Source organism: Wickerhamomyces ciferrii, contig 00120 (assembly GCF_000313485.1).
Source record: "Wickerhamomyces ciferrii WGS project CAIF00000000 data, strain NRRL Y-1031 F-60-10, contig 00120, whole genome shotgun sequence".
Lineage (NCBI taxonomy): Eukaryota > Fungi > Ascomycota > Saccharomycetes > Phaffomycetales > Wickerhamomycetaceae > Hansenula > Hansenula ciferrii.
This window is the reverse complement of record NW_011887620.1, coordinates 1-21,277: the sequence shown is the minus strand read 5'-3', so window position 1 is coordinate 21,277 and position 21,277 is coordinate 1. Positions and strand designations below refer to the sequence as shown.

At 28.0% G+C, this 21,277-nt stretch overlaps 13 protein-coding genes across 13 annotated transcripts; 7 read left to right on the top strand and 6 right to left on the bottom strand.

Annotated features, from left to right (window-relative positions):
* Positions 1–296: 296 nt before the first annotated feature.
* BN7_3855 (uncharacterized protein) lies at positions 297–1,103 on the top strand (the record flags this gene model as incomplete). The annotated part of the gene is made up of 1 exon (XM_011275517.1): positions 297–1,103. The coding sequence occupies one exon, from the start codon at positions 297–299 to the stop codon at positions 1,101–1,103; it is 807 nt and encodes a 268-aa protein (XP_011273819.1).
* A 669-nt stretch (positions 1,104–1,772) lies between these two features.
* BN7_3854 (uncharacterized protein) lies at positions 1,773–2,405 on the top strand (the record flags this gene model as incomplete). The annotated part of the gene is made up of 1 exon (XM_011275516.1): positions 1,773–2,405. The coding sequence occupies one exon, from the start codon at positions 1,773–1,775 to the stop codon at positions 2,403–2,405; it is 633 nt and encodes a 210-aa protein (XP_011273818.1).
* Positions 2,406–2,641: 236 nt separating this feature from the next.
* Positions 2,642–4,384, bottom strand: KRS1 (lysine--tRNA ligase KRS1; the record flags this gene model as incomplete). Its single annotated transcript, XM_011275515.1, has 1 exon — positions 2,642–4,384. One exon carries the CDS (start codon positions 4,382–4,384, stop codon positions 2,642–2,644), a length of 1,743 nt encoding a protein of 580 aa, XP_011273817.1.
* Positions 4,385–4,639: 255 nt separating this feature from the next.
* BN7_3852 (uncharacterized protein) lies at positions 4,640–5,605 on the top strand (the record flags this gene model as incomplete). The annotated part of the gene is made up of 2 exons (XM_011275514.1): positions 4,640–4,654; positions 4,811–5,605. The coding sequence occupies 2 exons, from the start codon at positions 4,640–4,642 to the stop codon at positions 5,603–5,605; spliced, it is 810 nt and encodes a 269-aa protein (XP_011273816.1).
* A 156-nt stretch (positions 5,606–5,761) lies between these two features.
* On the bottom strand, positions 5,762–6,619 carry BN7_3851 (uncharacterized protein; the record flags this gene model as incomplete). The annotated part of the gene is made up of 1 exon (XM_011275513.1): positions 5,762–6,619. The coding sequence occupies one exon, from the start codon at positions 6,617–6,619 to the stop codon at positions 5,762–5,764; it is 858 nt and encodes a 285-aa protein (XP_011273815.1).
* Positions 6,620–6,825: 206 nt separating this feature from the next.
* On the top strand, positions 6,826–7,720 carry DET1 (acid phosphatase DET1; the record flags this gene model as incomplete). Its single annotated transcript, XM_011275512.1, has 2 exons — positions 6,826–6,840; positions 6,905–7,720. The coding sequence occupies 2 exons, from the start codon at positions 6,826–6,828 to the stop codon at positions 7,718–7,720; spliced, it is 831 nt and encodes a 276-aa protein (XP_011273814.1).
* Positions 7,721–7,990: 270 nt separating this feature from the next.
* TPI1 (triose-phosphate isomerase TPI1) lies at positions 7,991–8,973 on the top strand (the record flags this gene model as incomplete). Its single annotated transcript, XM_011275511.1, has 2 exons — positions 7,991–8,054; positions 8,222–8,973. 2 exons carry the CDS (start codon positions 7,991–7,993, stop codon positions 8,971–8,973), a joined length of 816 nt encoding a protein of 271 aa, XP_011273813.1.
* Positions 8,974–11,593: 2,620 nt separating this feature from the next.
* Positions 11,594–13,084, top strand: BN7_3848 (MFS transporter; the record flags this gene model as incomplete). Its single annotated transcript, XM_011275510.1, has 1 exon — positions 11,594–13,084. The coding sequence occupies one exon, from the start codon at positions 11,594–11,596 to the stop codon at positions 13,082–13,084; it is 1,491 nt and encodes a 496-aa protein (XP_011273812.1).
* Positions 13,085–13,296: 212 nt separating this feature from the next.
* Positions 13,297–14,211, bottom strand: TRM7 (tRNA methyltransferase TRM7; the record flags this gene model as incomplete). Its single annotated transcript, XM_011275509.1, has 1 exon — positions 13,297–14,211. One exon carries the CDS (start codon positions 14,209–14,211, stop codon positions 13,297–13,299), a length of 915 nt encoding a protein of 304 aa, XP_011273811.1.
* Positions 14,212–14,454: 243 nt separating this feature from the next.
* RSM10 (mitochondrial 37S ribosomal protein uS10m) lies at positions 14,455–15,198 on the top strand (the record flags this gene model as incomplete). The annotated part of the gene is made up of 1 exon (XM_011275508.1): positions 14,455–15,198. One exon carries the CDS (start codon positions 14,455–14,457, stop codon positions 15,196–15,198), a length of 744 nt encoding a protein of 247 aa, XP_011273810.1.
* A 71-nt stretch (positions 15,199–15,269) lies between these two features.
* On the bottom strand, positions 15,270–15,859 carry BN7_3845 (uncharacterized protein; the record flags this gene model as incomplete). Its single annotated transcript, XM_011275507.1, has 2 exons — positions 15,270–15,697; positions 15,850–15,859. The coding sequence occupies 2 exons, from the start codon at positions 15,857–15,859 to the stop codon at positions 15,270–15,272; spliced, it is 438 nt and encodes a 145-aa protein (XP_011273809.1).
* Positions 15,860–16,066: 207 nt separating this feature from the next.
* ECM2 (Pre-mRNA-splicing factor ECM2) lies at positions 16,067–17,083 on the bottom strand (the record flags this gene model as incomplete). Its single annotated transcript, XM_011275506.1, has 1 exon — positions 16,067–17,083. The coding sequence occupies one exon, from the start codon at positions 17,081–17,083 to the stop codon at positions 16,067–16,069; it is 1,017 nt and encodes a 338-aa protein (XP_011273808.1).
* A 2,024-nt stretch (positions 17,084–19,107) lies between these two features.
* Positions 19,108–20,382, bottom strand: FYV10 (glucose-induced degradation complex subunit FYV10; the record flags this gene model as incomplete). Its single annotated transcript, XM_011275505.1, has 1 exon — positions 19,108–20,382. The coding sequence occupies one exon, from the start codon at positions 20,380–20,382 to the stop codon at positions 19,108–19,110; it is 1,275 nt and encodes a 424-aa protein (XP_011273807.1).
* Positions 20,383–21,277: the final 895 nt, after the last annotated feature.

Sequence of the window (21,277 nt, the reverse complement as noted above, 5' to 3'; positions counted from 1 at the left end):
ATTTAGTGAAATCTAATGGTATTTTATATACCACAATGTTGTTCTAATCAAAAACTTATATCTTTGGTGTTGATAAATTTGTTTTATTAGATTTGAAAATTTTTGTTAATTAATACTCATTCAAACGTGATATAAACTGAAGTATTGAAGTGGATTTGTGGTGATCATTTCAAGAGGTAATCAAGATCATTGATAATACTAGAAGACTAGAACTTATATTATCGTTTTGAAAGGTTTTGTTAGATCTGGATATCAAGAAAACACAAGAGGCTGGAGAGTTGGGTATTGAATACATCATGTCAAATCAAACACAATCATTACCAGAACTAAATGAAATTAATGAATTAAATAAATTAATGATCAAAATACCAGAAAATTTATTAATTAATGGAAAATATATTCAAAATATAAAAAACTTCCAAAATTTAAATAAATTTGATTCTTTTAATCATTTATTAGAAATTATTTTCCAAAATATTGATTCTTTCCAACAATTAAAATCTTTATATCAAGCTGATCAAAGATTTGGGAAATATATTGAACAAAATATAGTTATATTAACTGATGATATTGAATTACCAACAAATCAAATGTTATTAAAAGATGGATTACTAGGGTTAAATATTGATAAATTTTCATTTAATGAAATTTCAACATCTCTGGAATCATCAAATAAATTATTTAATAATAATAGATATAAATTTTTCCTATTATATTTTATTGATATTGAAAATTTCCATAGTTTAAAATTTAAAAACTTGAGGTTATGGAATTTTTTACAAAAAAATTCATCCAAGATTGAAAATTCATGTTTTAATAATAAATTTGATATATCAAAAAGTTTTTATAATCCAATAAATCAATTATATAACATTTCAGAAGAACAACCAAAGACAACACAGTTCCAATTAAATAAATCACCAAATAGAAGTCGATCAAATTCAAGAAATCATAATAATAATTCATCAAAATCTAAGATTTGTGATTTAGGTTATAACAAGATGGAATTAAATGAAAGACAACAAAGACAACAAGAAATTTGTGTATTAGGATTTTTCATATTTGTTATTAGTTTAATGGTTTATTTGGTTTCAAGGGGATAGATACCCTGCAGGGCTATATTTGCTTGGTATATTCATTCATTTTATTGCATATTTTTATAGTTATCATATGGTTAAGTTTTTAGGTTTTTGGAGTTTATTTTATATATAAAAGATATATTATACATTATATTTATATTTGATTTGTAAATGTTCTACATTGTATTGATTGATTGAAAATATGACATATATTAAATATTGAAAAACTTTCTTATAAAACAACTATGGTTAAAGAAAAGATTTTTTCGTATCAATAATGGTTTGGTGTATATGGAATAAACATGGAGAGGGTAAAACATGTTTCTTTAAAACCATATATAAATCACAACAGATTTGGAGTCTTGAGTTTATAATTCCAAACTCAAACACATCTTCTTAATGAGTGTGAAATAGTATTTAAGAGCTAACAAAACAGTGTCAGCCAAGCTATGCTACGTCCACTTTAAAAAAAACGTAAAGTCATACAGCAAAAATTAAAACTTTTGGCCAAATAATCTTCAATGCTTATTAATGGTTAAATTATGAAATATATTTTTGAAAATTTTTATATAGCTAATTAATACCCGCGAATTTTAATTTCTATTAGAAAACAAAAAACAAAAAAAATTCAAATTTCAAACATTTTAAATGTCACAAGACAAACAAAGAACACAAGAAATAAAGCTTTATTAAATGAATGTCAAGTTCCCTGTCAAGTTAGCCATGAAGGAAAGAAGAAGCATCTCATCATCTTCTCAACAGTCTTTTACTAATTTGAGAACTCCTCATAATATTCAAAATCAATATGAATATGAAAATGCAGTTATTGATGAAGAAGAAGATCCTTTAAATGATATTGATTCACCAAATTTAATTGCAACTTCAGTGGAAAATAATTCATTATTATCTTCAAATTCTACTATTTCCTTGTTATCATTAAATAATAAACCAGTACTCTCTAGAAACACATCATTTTCTCAACCTGGATTATCATCAATAAACTCCAATTCAAATACTTCATCAATTTTTAATAATCCAATAATGTTTCAAAGAGTAAATCTACGAAGAATTTCAAATGCTCAACATGAACGAAACACTTCAATAAATTCTATCCCACCATTAAATATTGATACACTACCAGAGACTCCAAATTTAGATCCTGTTTCTATACAAAATTCTCCTTCAAATTTTTGGTTAAATAAACCAAATTTATATAGACATGGTTCTATAAATAATCAGATGAATATTGATAGTCCTTTTCTTTATCCTGTTAAGGGGCATGATGGGAATGTTACACCTTTGATATTGAGTCCAAAGAAGGAGTAATTTGATTAATCCTGAAAGGATTAATCCAAAGGTATATATAGGGGTATGATACTGGTATTGGTTTGGTTTTTGTTTGCATTTTATGATTAATGAATCGTTTATTGTGTTTATTGTGTTTTTGTTTCCTGTTTTTATCTGCATATAATAAATATTAATTCTACATTTTAATTCTATTTAAAAACATATGATCAAATATATAAATATCTAACTACTATAAAAAAACACCATAGTTACATCTAAGCAACTGTTTTTGATGGAACAACTGAATCATCAGGTTTTAAAGTTGGGAATAATAAAACTTCTCTAATAGTATTTGAATCAGTTAAAAACATAGCTAATCTATCAATACCACAACCCCAACCACCAGTTGGTGGTAAACCATATTCTAAAGCATTACAGAATGTTTCATCAACTAATTGAGCTTCATCATCACCTTGATCTTTTTGTCTAGCTTGTTCTTCAAATCTTTCTCTTTGATCAAATGGATCATTTAATTCTGTATAAGCATTACAAATTTCTTTAGTTGCAACGAAAACTTCAAAACGTTCACATAAACCTGGCATATCACGACTTGATTTAGCTAATGGTGACATCATTTGTGGATGACCATAGATAAATGTTGGATTAATACATTGATCTTCTAATTCACCAACTAACTTATCTAACATACGAGCATTTGTTAATGGTGGTGGACAATCTAATTTATGTTTAATTAAGATTGATTTTAAGAATTCACCAGTTTCTTTGGTATGTAATTGATCACCAGCTGGGAATTTAACATCAAATAATTTTTCTAATTCTTCAATCATATTAACACGTTTCCATGGTCTTGAAAAATCTAAAGTTAATTCTTTACCTTCTGGACCTTCTGGATGATATTTAATCTTGTAATCACCAGTAACAGTTTTAACCATTTCACTAAATAAAACTTCAGTCATATCCATTAAATCATAAACATCTGCATAAGCTTGATAAAATTCACATGTTGTAAATTCAGGATTATGTGTCATATCAATACCTTCATTTCTAAATTGACGACCAATTTCATAAACACGATCCATACCACCAACAACTAATTCTTTCAAGAATAATTCTGGTGCAATACGCATATACATATCCATATTTAATTCATTATGATGAGTAATGAAAGGTTTAGCAGTAGCACCCCCGGCAATAACATTCATCATTGGAGTTTCAACTTCAATAAAATCTCTATTATCTAAGAATGATCTAATATAACTAATAATCTTAGATCTTGTAATGAAACGATCTCTTGTAGAATTATTAACAATTAAATCTAAATAACGTTTTCTATATCTTGCTTCTTGATCTTTAAACCCAAAATGATCAGTTGGTAACATATGTAAACATGGAGTTAATAATTGAACTCTTTTAGCGAAAATTGATAATTCACCTTCACCACCTTTTTTAGGTTCAGTTCTACCAGGATAACCAACAACACCAATAATATCACCTCTTTTCAATAATTCATGAGATTCTTCAAAATTTTCAATTGAATCTTGAGCTTGAGCCATAATTTGAATTTGAACACCATCAGATCTTAAGACATAAAATTTTAATTTTGAACCAGATTCTCTTTTAGCATGAACTCTACCAGCAACTGAAACTTCAACATCTCTTAGGGTTTCACCTCTTTTTAAATCTTTATATAATTCTAAAATTTTTTTCAAAGGATGAGAAACTTCAAATTTATGAGGATAAGGATTTGGATTTTGAGATTTTCTTAATTCATCAATTTGTCTTGATCTAATTTCATGGAATTGATTTGGAGTTAAATCTGAATCAACTTTTTTTTTTTGAGAAACAGGTTTTGGTGGAGCTTTTGCAGCTTTTTCAGCTTTTTCAGCTTCTTTTTGACGTTGTTTTTGTCTTTTTTTCAATTCAGATTTGGAAACTTGTTCACCGGTGACTTCATCTAAGTGAAGTTTACCAACCGCTTCAGCAACTTGATCAGACATTGTTAATTAATTGGAAGTTTTGATGGTTTTTTGGTATAAATTTGATTGGAAAAGTCGATGATTTTTTGATTTTTTAATTTTTTTTTTGTCGATGACATGGCGCCCTCGAAATTCAAAGGATTTTACACGTGATTTTGGTTTCCAATTCCGACTATCATTCTTTTTTTTTTCAACACTTTTAAAAAAAATCATTAAAAAAGCATTGGAAAAGGTGGTTTTTGATATTGATAATTGTGATTATTTACCTAGGAAAAGATGTCTCAATCGTATGTGCATTAGTGGTGATTAACTAGAGGGATATAAGGATTACTAACACCGTTTTTTCCAGAAAAGAATACGTTAAACCAACAGTGGAATCAATCCAATTAGAATCAAGTGTATGTTGAATATGATATTGATATTGAAGATCTATACTAACACCACCAGGTTGCTTTGAAAATTGTTAAACACGCTGCTGAAAACTATCCTCAAACCGTTGCAGGTCCATTATTAGGTGTTGATTTACAAACTGGTTTAATTAAAATCACACAATCATATTCATTCCCATATACAAATGAAGATGGTACACCATTACGTATAAGACATAATGTTAGATTTCAAGATGATTTATTAAATCATTTTAAAGAAACCAAGAGTGCTGTTTCCAACTTGGGATGGTATCAATCTTCACAAAATGGGAATTTTATTAATGAATATGTCTTGGATAGTTTAGCCTCGATTCAATTGAAAAATAATAATTCATTTTTATTAATTCATGATTCTTCCAAGGCAAGATATGGTGTTTTAAGTTTAAGAGCTTTTAGATTAAGTGAAGCATTTATTAAAGTTTTCATTAAAAATGATTATAAAATTGAATCAATTAATGAAATTGGTTTAACATTTGATAATATCTTGGAGGAAATTCCAATTCAAATTCATAATAATCATTTAATTTCATTATATTTAGCCGGTTTAGGTTCAACACATTTCAATAAGACTGATCAATTATCAACAAGTTCAAATAAAACAAAAATTACAGAACAAAGTGTTGAAAATTTAATTGAAAATGTTGATGAATTAAGTAATTTTTATTATCAACAATATAAGAAAAAAAATCAAAATTCAAATGAATTAACTTTACAAGAATGGTTACCAATTACTGGTGGTATAAATTATACAAGTGAAGATGTTCAACAACAAGTTTTAACTCAATTTTTAACTGATTCATCAATAAGACCATAAGCCCTATATAAATAGGTTAAGATCACAGATAATAAGTTTATAGATGGCTTTAAATGTAAATTAGCATATGTATGATTTCCTTTCGTAGTTTATTCAAATATCGTATGGTTTATATATAAAAACATATATTTACAAACTTAAACTATAGAATATACACTAATTATCTGGAATTATAAAATCTTCTTCAATTTTTATTCTTTTATTTGAATCATCATTAGATTCTTCATTTTGTTCACTTGATGTTTTAGTTCTTTTCTTTAAAACTTGATCTTGTTTATCTTTATCTAAAGCTTTTTTACGTTGTTCAGCTTTAATTGAATCATAAAAATTTAACAATTCATTTAATGCAAGATTAACCCTCAATTCTTTAAAATCTTTATCTGGATTTTGACCAAAAGCATGAATAATACCATTCACAATTTCTTCAGCAATTGGTTTACAATATTTTATTTTATTTGTGATAGATTCATCATCTTTTAAAGCTTTTAAAGCTTTTTGCCTTTCCAATTTCTTTTCCTTTTCCAAGTCCTTTTCCGATAACTTTTCATTTTCATTTACTTTTTCCTTTTCTGGTTCTTTTTCCTTTTCCTTTGTCTCTATGATTTCGTTTAACTCTATAACTTCATTTTCCTTATTACTTTCCAAACTTTGACATAGATTTTTAGCATTTGATCTTGTATCAACTTTAACTCGATAAGTATTATTATCAAAAATTGAAACATAAACAACAATACATTCCCTTCTACACAGTTTACATTTTAATGATTGAAATTGTCTATGTATAATTCCTTCATTTTTCATATCATTACTGATTGGTGAAGATTTATTATGATTCTTCACCAACATTGTACTTGAAGTTGAATTTAAATGATTTTGTTCAAATGATTTAATCACTTTTAAGAATTCTTCAGCTTCTGGACCCAAGTTTTGTAACTTATTCTTACAAATCATTGTTCCTATATTACTGGTGACTTCTTCATAGTCAATATCAAATGGAGTTAAATTTAGTATCATCTTGGTGTTTGTTTTGTTTGTGTTTTGTATGTATTTTTGGTTCTTTTCATGTTCTGAGTATTAAATTTGTATTTTTGTATACGCGAAAAGTGAAAAAAAAAGAAAAAGTATTCAAAATCAAACCATTTTTTGACATTTTGAATAAACAAGAAAAGCAACAAATTTAGTAGAAATACTGATAAAAGATACAAAGATATAGATAGAAAATGGGAAGACCAAGAGTAAGTGATATTATATGTATTTGTCTGTGTTTTCCAGCTCAAAAACTAACGTTTTTTCGCTCAGTTAATCATCCTAATAAGACATGGAGAAAGTGAAGGAAATTGTGATAAATCAGTAAATAGATATGTACCAAATCATAAAGTCATATTAACAGAAAGAGGTCATAAACAAGCACAGTTAGCAGGTGAAAAATTGAATTCTATGATTACAGAGGAAGATTCAGTATTATTTTATACATCACCATATAAACGTACAAGACAAACTTTAGATGGATTAGTTAATGGTATTAAAAATCGTAATATAAGTTATAAAATTCATGAAGAACCAAGAATGAGAGAACAAGATTTTGGTAATTTCCAAAGTAGTGCCGAGGAAATGGAAATGATTTGGCAAGAAAGAGCTCATTATGGACATTTTTTCTATAGAATTCCTTATGGAGAAAGTGCAGCTGATGTTTATGATAGATGTGCAGGATTTAATGAAACTTTATTTAGACAATTTAATAGTGATAAATTTCCCTCTGTGCTTGTCCTTGTGACTCATGGGATTTGGGCAAGAGTCTTTTTAATGAAATGGTATAGATGGACTTATGAAGAATTTGAAAGTTTAAAAAACGTTGGACATTGTCAATTTTTAATTATGGAGAAGAATATGGAGACTGAACGTTATAAATTATTAACAAAATTATCTAAATGGGAAGATGATGATGCAGAAGATCAAAAAGATTATAGAAAAGAAATGAAGAATGAAGTTTTGAAAAATTCAAATAGTTATACAGATATGACTTTCCAAAATTCAGATTTAAATAAAGAAACTCAACAAGCTCAACGAGAAAAAGAGAGAAAATTAAAAGAATTGTTTATGAGACCTGCAAAATAATTGTATATTGTATAGTCTCTCATTTATTTATATTCATGGCGTTGGTTTGAATCTATGTAACAAATAAAACCCGGGACATCACCTGTCGGATCAAGAAGATCAACAAAAGTAGAAACATTGGGAATTTCTCGGTCTAACTCACCACATAGTGGTCCAATTGACATGGGAATACCACCATTGGAATCCTCTCAATTCAATTGATAATATAATATCTTTATTAATTAAAAATAAACAAAATAATCCCATAAAAACACCCCATAATTAACTTTTATGACATTACGTGGTTTTCCCCAAAGTGCTGTCCTTACCGATTTTGGCAATGAAAAAGGTGATGGTTCGACGGATTTTCCACATTTATTTATTTAAAAGGGTTGAAATCCACAAATTCTGATCGTTTCTTACTTTCCATTGTCTTTATTTGATCAATTCAATTATATACAAATAAACATACAAAATGGTGAGTATGATTGTTTATTATTCATGGAATTGACTTACTAACAGATATCCAGGCTCGTCAATTCTTCGTTGGTGGTAATTTCAAATTAAACGGTTCTAAACAATCTATCAAAGAAATTGTTGAAAGATTAAACACTGCTCAATTAGATCCAAACACTGAAGTTGTCATTGCTCCACCTTCAACTTATTTAGAATATGCTGTTTCTTTAGTTAAATCTAAACAAGTTGAAGTTTCTGCTCAAAATGCTTATACTAAAGGTTCAGGTGCTTATACTGGTGAAATTTCTGTTGAACAAGTTAAAGATGTTGGTGCTACTTGGGTTTTATTAGGTCATTCTGAAAGAAGAACTATTTTTAAAGAATCTGATGAATTCATTGCTGAAAAGACAAAATTTGCTCTTGATCAAGGTTTAAAAGTTATTTTCTGTATTGGTGAAACTTTAGAAGAAAGAAAATCTGGTATTACTGATTCAGTTAACCAAAGACAATTAAAAGCCGCTTTAAACTTGGTTAAAGATTGGACTAACGTTGTTATTGCTTATGAACCAGTTTGGGCTATTGGTACTGGTTTAGCTGCTACTCCAGAAGATGCTCAAGAAACTCATAAATCAATTAGAGATTATTTAGCAAAAGAATTAGGTCAAGAAGTTGCTGATTCTATTAGAATCTTATATGGTGGTTCTGCTAATGGTAAAAATGCACCAACTTTTAAAGATAAAGCCGATGTTGATGGGTTCTTAGTTGGTGGTGCTTCATTAAAACCAGAATTTGTTGATATTATTAACTCAAGACAATAAGTTTTGTCTTTTTAGATCTCTTATTGATATAAAAATGTCTATTGATTAGCAATGATGAATGAATAATTATTACTTTATGTTAAAATAACATTGTAGATTAAGTATTCGAGATTTTAAGCAATTTAAAGATCTGGAGTACTTTATATACGTATGAATTTCTCAACAGGGTAAATAATCGCGGGTTAATTATTAATTATTAATAACTATTCATAATTATGTATGAGTTGTATGAGTATCTAGACAACTGTGATATTAACGTTAAAACCTTTGCTCAAGATTCAAATTCAAATTGAAGATAAAATGTCTATATAAGTGAATTCATAATGATTCTTTGTCTTTGCTCAATCAATGAAACCTTTTATGTGATTCAAGATTGAAAATAACATGTAATTAAGAATTGATCATTTTGTGTTATTCTTCATGATACATATGTAATGATCAGTCATCTCATTTTATTTACTCTTGGATATACTTGTCCTTATAGATTAATACTTGACAATCTGTAATTAATTCAATAACTGATCATGTACTTGAATAAATTGACGGGTAGTTATGTTTATATTCCGAAATATTTCATAACAACCTACTGATGAAAGTAAATTATATTTTTTAAAGTATAAGCAGTACTAGTTCAGAAGATTTATGAATACATCAAATATATATAAGATCTATGATTAGACCAATATAATAAAAATTGAATATTCTTGACAGAATTGGTACTCCATCAGGATCCTTTCTTAATTGTCTAAGCCTAGCAACTGGAATCCTCTAAATATTCTAAATTGCAAAGCCTTAACAGGTAAACTCAATTTTTTGTGATAATATCATAATGAGTTAATGAACAACACTTAGATCCATATTAAAACCAAATATTTAAGATCCATTGTATAATAGTTTATATACCCTTCAATTATAGTAAATTCAAGGTTTTTATGCTTTTAAGTTGTGCATAACTTCTGCATAGACAGCGTATCTGCACATAACTGCTCGAATATTTACATATTATTGCCTAAGAGTACCATATATGTGCATATAACCGCGTTTTTCTTTAATTAAATTTAAAAATTATAGGCTGAAACTATAACCATCAATATTATAGTATATTTTGTTATTTAAATAAACAAATTATACTCTAAAATGGTATATGAGACTGTAGTATTACGCTCCATTTGTTTTTGTGCTCGAATTCAAGCTTTGAAATTTTTGATATTTTCAAAATGCTCAATTTTAAATTTAAATAAAGAATTTCAAGGTTACCTTTATTTCCTAAATTGAAAAACTTGAATTTTTAAACCTCTTCAAATCATTCAAAATTACCATTGATAGATAGAGGACAATTAATAGGTAATTATTAATTTTTTTGGAATACTATTTCACTTCTTTGATGTTGTTTTAGAGGCATTTTTAATATTATTGATTATGTAATCACATATAGACTACAAGTTTTACAGACTCATAAATAATAAAAATATCAACTCCAAGGATAATAGTATACTATTAATGAGTATATTAATGTATCAGCTAAAGTGTTATAATGCCAAAGTATATACTTAGCTTGTGGAGTATGTGGTATCAGGTATCAGTCGTGGGCAAATAAATATATAAGCATTATAATATGAAAGTTAATGGCAAAAAACACTATAAGAATATCAGAGATCAAAAGGTTGATAGTAAACTATTATGGGTATTCATATTTGTTGGAGGCTATTGGAACAACAAACTATATGAAACATGTTTAGCTCTATCATTATCCCTTGAATGTCCAATATATGCAAATAAAACCAACACCGAATTCCGATTAACAATATTAACATTCGAAGAGAATAAATTTAAATTTCAGCTTGAATCTTTTGATGAATGAATTCAAAACTCCTGAGAATGATGTATTATAAGCCTGAAATTTGAGTCTTTATAACAAATATTAAGAGTTTGATGTACATTAATTTTGTAATAAGAGTTAGCCAAACGACTCTATTTGAAGAATCTCAAAGAAAAGTTGAAAGCCAAGAAAACGTTACCTTTTGGAAAGCATATCATAGTACATCAAATTGGTTGATTGAGGGCCATTATGTTGTCTCTTTATACATAAAAACGCATTATAATTCATATTGGAAACTTAATGATAATGCAAAATTCTTAAAATATAACAATTCGATCAATTGAATTGAAACCACGTTTTAAACTAAACCATGATACCCTATTGATTTATCCAATATTCGCACGAGTCTCTGTACTAAAATCGTATTTGTATTTGTAATGTTCTACAAAATATGATCTCCACAATAATCAACAGTTTTATATACCGGGAAAATAAAAATCCAAATTAGGTACTGAGTACCGAAGTTATAATCGCGGCCGTTGAAATATAATTAATAATCATGTATATATACAAACATTGAAACAAAAAAAATTAAAGTGTATTATTAATGTCTTTTCAAAAATTCCAGTTGAAATAACCACTAATGATCAGATATATATATTAGTTGCTTCCGATATTTATTTGTTTTGGAGAATGATTTCAAGATGTTCTAATTGTGTTAATCGATCCATATCGAATGTATATGAAACAAGAAATCTGGAAGTGTATAGTGTATAAATTTAAAGAGATTAAGTTTCGATAATGAGTGAATCAATGGTTTCGTACCTGCCTGATGAGGCTGATATTCAATCAATTTCTAGGCATTCTATTAGTCAGAATGTGTCAATAGATGACGAAAAGAAGTATGAAGTTGTTTTTGATGGTAAAGATGATCAAGAGAATATTAATGAATCAATGTCATTAACTAGAAAATGGTTTATTAGTTTTATTCTTTCATGTACTTCAATTTGTGTTACTATGCTTTCATCATGTTGGTCAATGGCATCAGAACATATAATTAATCATTTTGGTATTAGTCGTGAAGTTAGTATATTGGGTATTAGTTTATACATTTTTGGTGTTGGGTTTGGTCCATTGTTTTTAAGTCCAATTTCTGAATTTTATGGTAGGAAATTAACATATATATTTGGACTTTCATTATGTTGTGTTTTCCAAATCTTAACTGCATTTTCTCCAAATTTTGGTGGATTATTATTTGGTAGATTTTGTAGTGGTTTTTTTGGTTCTGCATTTTTATCAGTTGCTGGTGGTACTTTTACAGATCAATTTAATAAGGAAGAAATTGGTGCACCATTAACTCTTTTTTCAATATCTCCATTTTTAGGTCCATCATTAGGTCCTTTAATTAGTGCAGTAATTAATGAGAATTTATATTGGAGATGGACTTTTTACATAATGTTGATTTATAGTACAGTTATGCTTTTATTAATCTTGGTTTTCGTTCCTGAAACTTATGTTCCAGTTTTATTAATTAAGAAAGCTAAAAGAAAAAGAGCTGAAACTGGTGATGATAATTATTATGCTCCATTAGAAATCATGCAAAGGGAACAATCTGTTTTCTCAGCGGTATTATTTTCTGCAAAGAGACCATTCATGTTATTAATTCAAGATAGAATGATGGCAGTTTTATGTTTTTATTCAGGTCTTCTTTTAGCTATTCTTTATTTATTTTTCGTTGCTTTCCCATATATTTTTGATAAAGTTTTCCAATTCTCCAAGATTGGTCAAGGTTTATCATTTTTAGGTATGATGGTTGGTATGATTATTGGTGGTGCAACTGCACCAAAATTTCAATCAATTTATAATTCAAGTGGTAAACCAAGGTCAGAATTAAGATTATATCCTTTAATGGTTGGATCTATATTTTCACCTATTGGACTTTTCATATTTGCATGGACTTGTTTCTCCAAATTACATTGGATAGGTTCAATGGTTGGAACTGCAATCTTTGGTATTGGTATAAGTTTAATTTTCCAAGGTATTTTTGGATATACAGCTGATGCTTATAGATTATATTCAGCAAGTGCTATGGCTTGTAATAGTTTAGTTAGAAGTGTTATGTCTGGTGTATTCCCATTATTTGGATTACAAATGTATGAAGCTTGTGGTGTCAATTGGGGTGGATCAATTTTAGCATTTGCAACATTAGCTATGATTCCTTTCCCATTTTTATTTTATAAATATGGTGAAACATTAAGAAATAAAAGTCCATATGCTTGGAGTATGGATTAGTTTTTTCACTCATTGGAACAATCTTGAATATATAACTTATTTTTATCAAAGACTTTATGTAGCAATACACTAAATATATTACTCTCAAAATCTACACCCATTTCAATTCCCAAATTCTAATTAGCCTTTATATTTCAATGCAAATTAATATGCTTCTAATATACAAAAGATTAATAAATAATATACAAACAAGCAAAAACACCAACAACAATTCATCTTTTAATCTCACCATTTCTTTTCTTCTCTATAGCTTTTTTATAAGGTGGAGCAGTTGGACTTTGTACAGGATCTAAAGAAATTCTATCAACATTAGATTCTATAGTATAAGTTGCATCTGAATCATAACTTGATAAATCACCACAAGCAATGAAAGGAGCAACATTTCTTTTTTCTTCTTCATAAGTTAAATCATCTTTTAATTCATATCTACCAATATTTGCACCTTTGAAAAAATCTTCAGTTGAAACATTTGGATCCAAAGTTGGTTTCCAATGAGAACTTGGTTTATAACCTAAGCATACTATAAAAGCTTCTAATGAAGTACCTCTTGAAGATCTTGGTTTTGCACAAATAACTTTTTCAAAAAGATAACCTAATTGTGAATACATTAAATCAATATCTCTACCTCTGAATATCTTTGCAACAAATGTACCACCAGGTCTTAATAAACATGTAGTTAATTGTAATGCAGCAAGAATTAATTGAGCTTGAATATATTCATCTAAATCATGTAAACCTGTAACATCTGGTGCACCATCACTACAAACAAAATCTGCAGGTTCACCACCAAAGATTTCTAAAATTTTACTTAAAGTTTTTGGATGTGTAATATCAGCTTGTAATGTTGTAACACCATCAATTGGTGCCATTGGTTGTAAATCCACTGCAACGATTTTTGGTGGGATCTCGTCATTTGCGGTATATTGATTTTTTTCAAATAATTCTCTTGAAAGCACTTGGGACCATGAACCTGGAGCTGCACATAAATCAACAACTCTTCTAACACCTTTAAACAATTGGAATTGATCATTTAATTGTAATAGTTTGAAAGCAGATCTAGCTCTCCAACCTTCTTCTTTGGCTTTTCTGTAGTACAAATCTCTCTTATCCTTACTACTTTTACCCATCTTGCCACACCTTTTCCTCTTCTATCCTTTGTTTCTATCTCTGTTTCTATCTAAATTCTGACATTTCCTTCCAAATTAATTTAATTTTTTTTTTGAAACTTTATGATGAGTCGCTGAAAAGAGTAAGTTCCGACCAAAATCAAAATCGGAATTTTTAATGTTGTTGAAAAAAATCAATTTTAAATACTTGAAAAGTTGAAATCAATAAAGAAATAAAGAAATAAAGGGTTCACAGAGGTCAAGATGTTGAGACAAAGTATACGTTCATTTAGTACGAGTAGTCGTTTGGCAGCACCAGGGAACGCTATCACAGGGAAAGGTCCATTAACTAAACCAACCAAAATTCCATATAATCCTCAAGTTTTCACTAAAGAAAGAGAAGCTCCATCATATGGTAGACCATTTCCAATTAATGTTGAATTAAATTATTATGCACCAATTAGACATGAACAAACACATGGTAATCTTGTGGCTACTATTGAATTACGTTCTTATGATTATTTAGATGTTGAATTTTATGGTGATTTTATTTCAAGAGCTGCATATTATTTAAAAATTCCAATTAGTGGTGTAACACCAAAACCTAAAAAAAGAGAAAGATGGACTGTGATTAAAGCTCCTTTCGTTCATGCTAAGACAAAAGAAAATTATGAAAGAATAACACATGGTAGAATTATTAAATGTTATGATTCAAATCCAGAAGTTATTGATTTATTAGTTTCATTTTTTAGAAAACATTCAATGCCAGGTCTTGGTATTAAAGTTCAAAGTTATCAACAAGAATCTTTAGAATTTTTGGAAGAATTAGATAAAACACCAGGTCAAGAAACTATTGATGATGCTATTCGTTATGAAGCTACACAAACTGAAGATGCAGAAGTTAGAAAGAAGGTTGAAGAATTATTAAAAGATCCAGTTTTCAAACAACATTTAACAAATAATAAAGATCAAATAACAGATAAATCACAACCAAAAATTGAGAAATAGATTTAAATAGTTTTGTAAATTAAAATGAATGCATGTATATATATAGTTATGAAAAATGGTCTAGTAGTTGTCTATCCATACATATCCCAATCCTCTTCAATTTCTTCTTCATCTTCAGGTAAATCATCAAATTTCTTCTTTTGTAATAAGTCTTTACGACACAAGGGACAAGTTGAATGAACTTTTAACCATGGAGAAATACATTCTAAATCAAATTTATGATTCCCTTGACAAGGTAATTTAACAACTAAAGGATGAGGATCATCCAAAAAATCATTTGTACATATGGAACAAGTTTGATCAGATTTTAATTGTTTTTTAGAGACTCTATCTAAAGAATCTATGAATTCATCAGATACACCTTGAATATCCTTTTCGGAGTTTAATTGTTGTAATAATTCATCACCAAATGAACCATTATTTAATGAACGTAATGCAGTTGTAAGTAGTTCAATTTGTGATTGTTGTGATTGATGTGATGTGGTATCTGTGGTGGAACCTGAAAGAAATTGTTCCAAGTGACTAGTTAATGTTTCATGAGTTCTTGATTCTTGTGTATTGTTATTATTTTGTGTGGTATTTGTTGTATTGTGTTCCTCTTTGAGATTTATTAGTAAAGTGAACAAGCCTAGATAAACTAAATCATTCTACTCACCTTCATATGTTGACATTCTGCTCTCTCTTTTCTAGTTAAACTTCTTGCTTGATTTAGTTCAAGAGTTGGTATAGATCTATGTATCATTTGCCTTCAGTTTTTGAAAAAAGTTGGTGATGTAGTGGGTGTACCGAGATTAATACTACTACTACAAACTATTAAAATTATTCATAACATTCATTAAATTTCTATATAGAGTTCTCAATTAGTTGATTATAATTCAAAATCTTTTGATAATGCTTTATAAGATTTTGATGTTTCAATTTTTTGTTTCTTCTTATTATTAATTTTATTACTATCTTTATTACCATTCTCAATTTGTAAAGATAAACTAGATTTATTATCACCATTTGTTGACAACTTCTTTATAAATTTTGATATAATTGAACCAATTTTTAATTTTTCTAAATTTGAATTACCTAAAGAACGTTCTTTACCCCAAGTAATTCTTAATGGAATATTTTCAATAACCAAAAGACCAGGTTTTCCAGGTTGTGGTGATTGAATTTGTGACATTGCCTTTTCAGCATCAGATCTTGTTTGAAATGTCAAGAAACCAGCTTTTGATTTATGTTGACAATTAAAATTTTTAATCTTGAGGTTTAAATTTTCGAAAAAATCTGTAATTTTATATTCTGGTAATGAATCATCAATACCAAATATGAATATTGTAGTTATTGATGTATCATTTGGTGGTGTTGTAGATCCATTTAATGGTAATTTAGATATTATCTTGGTAACATCAATTTTATTTATATGTGAAGGTAAAGATTCATTTTTGATTGATTTTGGTGCAATCTTATTCTTGGAAGCCATACTTAATTTTGTTAATATCTCTCTAGCTTTATCAGAATCTGAAGTAATGGAAGCCCCACCAATCTTGGGGAATTGTTCAAGATTATTTGCAACATATAATTTACTAATTTCATTTTGAGGTTCTTGATTTGATATATTTTCCACACCAGCCATTTTAAGGGCAGCATCTCTTAATTGGATTGGAATACCATATGTAAGATCCATTAAGCAACTTTGACAACAATTTCTTTGTTTAGAACAAGTTGTACAAATTATTGTTTTCTTGACAGAACCATTTTTAATTGGGAACCATTTATAAACATCAAAAGGTCTTGTACATAGTTTACATTCAAGTCCATTTTTCTCTCTTGTCATTCTTAAATATGGATTTGGACCTAGACATGTTTCACAAACAGCAGGAGCATCTTCAGACATGGTGAGTTGTGTGTTTTGACTTTGGTGTTTATTGAGAAGTAATTTATAATAGTAATTTGAAAGGTTTTAATTTTTATATCTATTCGCGAATTCTTTTAAATTTTTTTTTAATATTTCAATTTTCAAAAATTTGTAATTAACTTCTGTTAACTTTTGTTTAATGGGGTGGTAATTTTCAACTCTAGATCTTTGATTATGTACAAGTAATAGAACACTAAGTCGTTTACTACATCTGGTGAATATCTAATAATGTTCCCAAAGAAGACCACAGTTTATCATAGTTAATAATCATCAAGAAACAATACTCATTTTCACCAAGGAGTTATTGGTTTTAGATTAGAAAACTATACAACCAGGATCTACAAATGAACATTCAATGATCAAGATTCGGTCGTTTTTCAAAACGATTATCTTGTCTTGTGTTTATACGTGATTCTTTAATATATTTTTGAACAACTATATGAACAATTGTAGTACTACGTGTAAAGCGATATGAAGCTACTGAATCTTTTACAATGAATCTCTTGAAACTTCATACGATATATATACATATATTAAGCTAATTATGGTTATATAGATTATGATCCATAGCTCTCAAAATATCAAAATAATTAATGCTAACGCAAATTATGATTTAAAAAGGTTATTACATATTCAAGGAATTCGCGAATTATTTTGAAGTTGTACTCGACACTAGTGAAAAAAAATTAAAATTTTCATCAACAGGGCTGTCTAATTTGAATATTAAGAAAACAAGGGATCATGAACCTCGAAATTGATCAAACCTAAAATGCACTTGATTTGTGATTTGTTTTTTGGCACGAGTGATTGATAAATTGTATTCTTTGCTTATTTCACCTAGTATCCAGTGGTGGTTATCCACGATTTTATTGATATTCTCATATTACATCGAATTTAATTGGCTTGCTTTTGCACAATCTATTATAGTTCTGATCACTAATAAACAAAACTCTCATCACAAGAGCTAGCTTAGTTTTGGATTAGAAAACTATACCATCAAAATCTACAAAAATTGAACATTTAATGATCAAGATTCGATTGTTTTTGAATATGATGAAACGATTATCTTGTCTTATGTTTGATATTTGTGATTAATTAAATATTTTTGAACCCTATATTATGAACTTGTAGCAGTAACGTAACAATCGATATAAAGTACTAGATTATATATGATATTGATTCTACATAAACTACATGAATAATCTCATGAAACTTTATAATATACTTCATAGATCGACATCTTAAACCTCATAGATAAATGAGATCAAGCCAATAGTGTATATGTCATTTCATAGCTCATGGTATGCCTTTAAATACATGTCTTTCGAAATAAATTGCTGTCCCTGATTATTCTTTTGTACTTATTGTATGATTGTATGACAGCTTTCAGCTAATTTGCTATTAAATATCACGTTCGCGAAGTTTTATCCCAAGTTTTTCTTTGAATTAATTTGATCAACAACTTGACTTCTCAACGTCAAAGGGGTAATCTATACAGCATTAAACTGCTAAGCTGTTGATATGTGGTTTTCTAAAAAAGTTTATATGACCCAATAGGTTCGTACTAATGAGTCTGTAGATTCTGGTTGAATAGACTGTTAATCATTTTTGGTTCCGGAATGACTAAATATGTGATCAAATTTGGATTATAGAATTATACTGTATATTACAAATACCATACAGGATCATAAGTTGAACATTTAATGATCAGGATTCGATTGTTTTCAAAACGATTATCTTGTCTTGTGTTTTAATACATGTGATTGTCCTATTTTCAACCTATACTATGAACTTGTAGTTATGTAAAGCGATATAATGTACTTCAATCTTCTACATGATAATTCTCATAAAACTTCATAAAATTCATATATAAATAGTTAGCTAATGGTATAGATCATTGTATAGCTTTCTCAAAATAATTTGCTGAAGCAAACTACTTTATTGTCAAAATAATCTGCTATCGCTAACGCTCAGCAAATTATCTCTATGTTGCTAACGCAAATCTATGTTGGATACATTCTAATCAATTCATCCAATTCAAAAACTTCAGTACTCATAGGATCCTTAACCTCCATCTCACTCAAAATAGTCAAATTTTTAGAATAATTCAATAATTTCTCCCGATCATAAATATTCCCATTTGGTAACATTACAGGATTTTCAAATAAATAAGATTTAACATTATGAGAATAAGGTAATTGATAACTTAATTGATTAAACTCTAGGGAACACACGGGACAATTATTTGTTGTTGTTGTTGGATGAGATTGGGATAATTTTTTGTTTAGGATTGATTCAAATGATTGGGGTTGGGTTGAAGGAGATGGACATTTACATGATCTTGTTTTTAATGATGATATACCTAATGATAAATAAATTAATAATGGATCATCTTTTGATATACCATGTAATTTATAATAAATTTCTAGGAATAAATTTGATAAATATTCATAACGTTTAGGAGATAATAATGAATTATACTTTTGGAAATTTGGATCTTGAGTTTTTGATGCTTTTGATGCAAAGATTAATAATCCTGATGCTGATTTAATTTCATTAAAATTTGTTTGAGTGAAAAATGAAAGATGATTTTGGAATAATTTGATAGCATTAATCAAATCCCCCTGTTTAATTAATTCAATATATTGTTGAAATCTTGTTTGGAACTCAAGATTTGATTTAATTTTTCTTAAATAAGATTTATTATCATCAATCCAATTAACAAGATTTGATAAATCTTGATTCAAGATAGAAGTTGATATTTTATTTGATACCAAGATAATATCAAAATCAATTAATTTTTCAAAATTTAGGTTTTTGATTAATTTTAAACCTGGATTTGATTCAATTAAATGTGAATTTTTTAATAAATAATCTGCAATTAATAAATTTGTTTGATCTCTATACCAATTTAATAATTTATCTTGGGTAATGGGGGATGGTGATTCTTGAGATTGATTTTTCAAATCATTTAATTCATTTAGCTTATTTAATCTTGCTTGGATCCTAGAAATTAATTCATTTTCAATCTTGGTTTTTGATTGAATTTTTTTTTCAAATTGTTTCAAGTTTGTAATGATTTGCTTTAGCTTTGTTAATTTCAACTTCTTATCATTTGTTTGATTAAAATCTTTAAATAATTCATCAATTTTCTTAAATTGACGTTCATCTAATTTTTGAACATTTTTGAAATTTTTCCTAATTGCTTCATATGGGACTTTAAAAGAACCTTCTTGTAATTTCAAATGGAAATCAACACTAGGTTCATTAAGTGACATTGGTGATATAGTCTGGATTATCCTGTTGTTGATCTAGTTGTCGTCTTCTTGCTGTTGTATAAGGTATATTCTCAAATTTGCCCCATAGAATTTGAAATATGATATACAAATTCGCGAAAGACATACTACCATCAAGACATACATACAAAAATATTAAGCAAAAGATACTAAACAAAGATAACAGGAATAAGAAGTTAAATATTCATTACAAGATACTCTACAATCAATCAACCAGCAATCACTATTATATATTACTATATTATATATACTATTCTACTTGTTAGTGTTATTCACGATGACAATTACCACACACTATATCCAATTATAATCAGGGTTAAAAAGCTATGATTTGGTTCCACATGGTCCTGTTCGGATGAAGAAATTCAAGTTGTTGTTGTCAAGGTTTTCATCAGATGAATTGGGGTGTGTGTTGGTTAAGAGAGAGACATACTTTAATAGTTGTGATTGTTCTAGTTGTTGATACTCTGATAGTTGTTCTGATAGTTTTGTTTTGTTAAAAGTTTGAAATGAAAATTTTTTTTTATTTAAATATTGAAAAATGAAAAATGGATTATGTAATGATTAATACAGCACTTACGTAATCCATTTTTATTAGGGCTTTAAAATCAAATTTGTTTTTTTTTGATAAAGAAAAGTAATTGAAAACCATTGATTTTATTGACGATTCTATTTAAACCAGTTCATCAATAGGATCACCACCATCACCATCAACGCAGCGCTATCCATTTGCTACACTTAATACTACTAAACAACCATCAACAATCATCATCATCGATTTAATTTGTGAACCGCCTTGCTTAATATCATATTATTGCTTATTACTATTGCTTTGAGTGAATATTGATACTGGTATTACTTCCACAATGGCTGATAG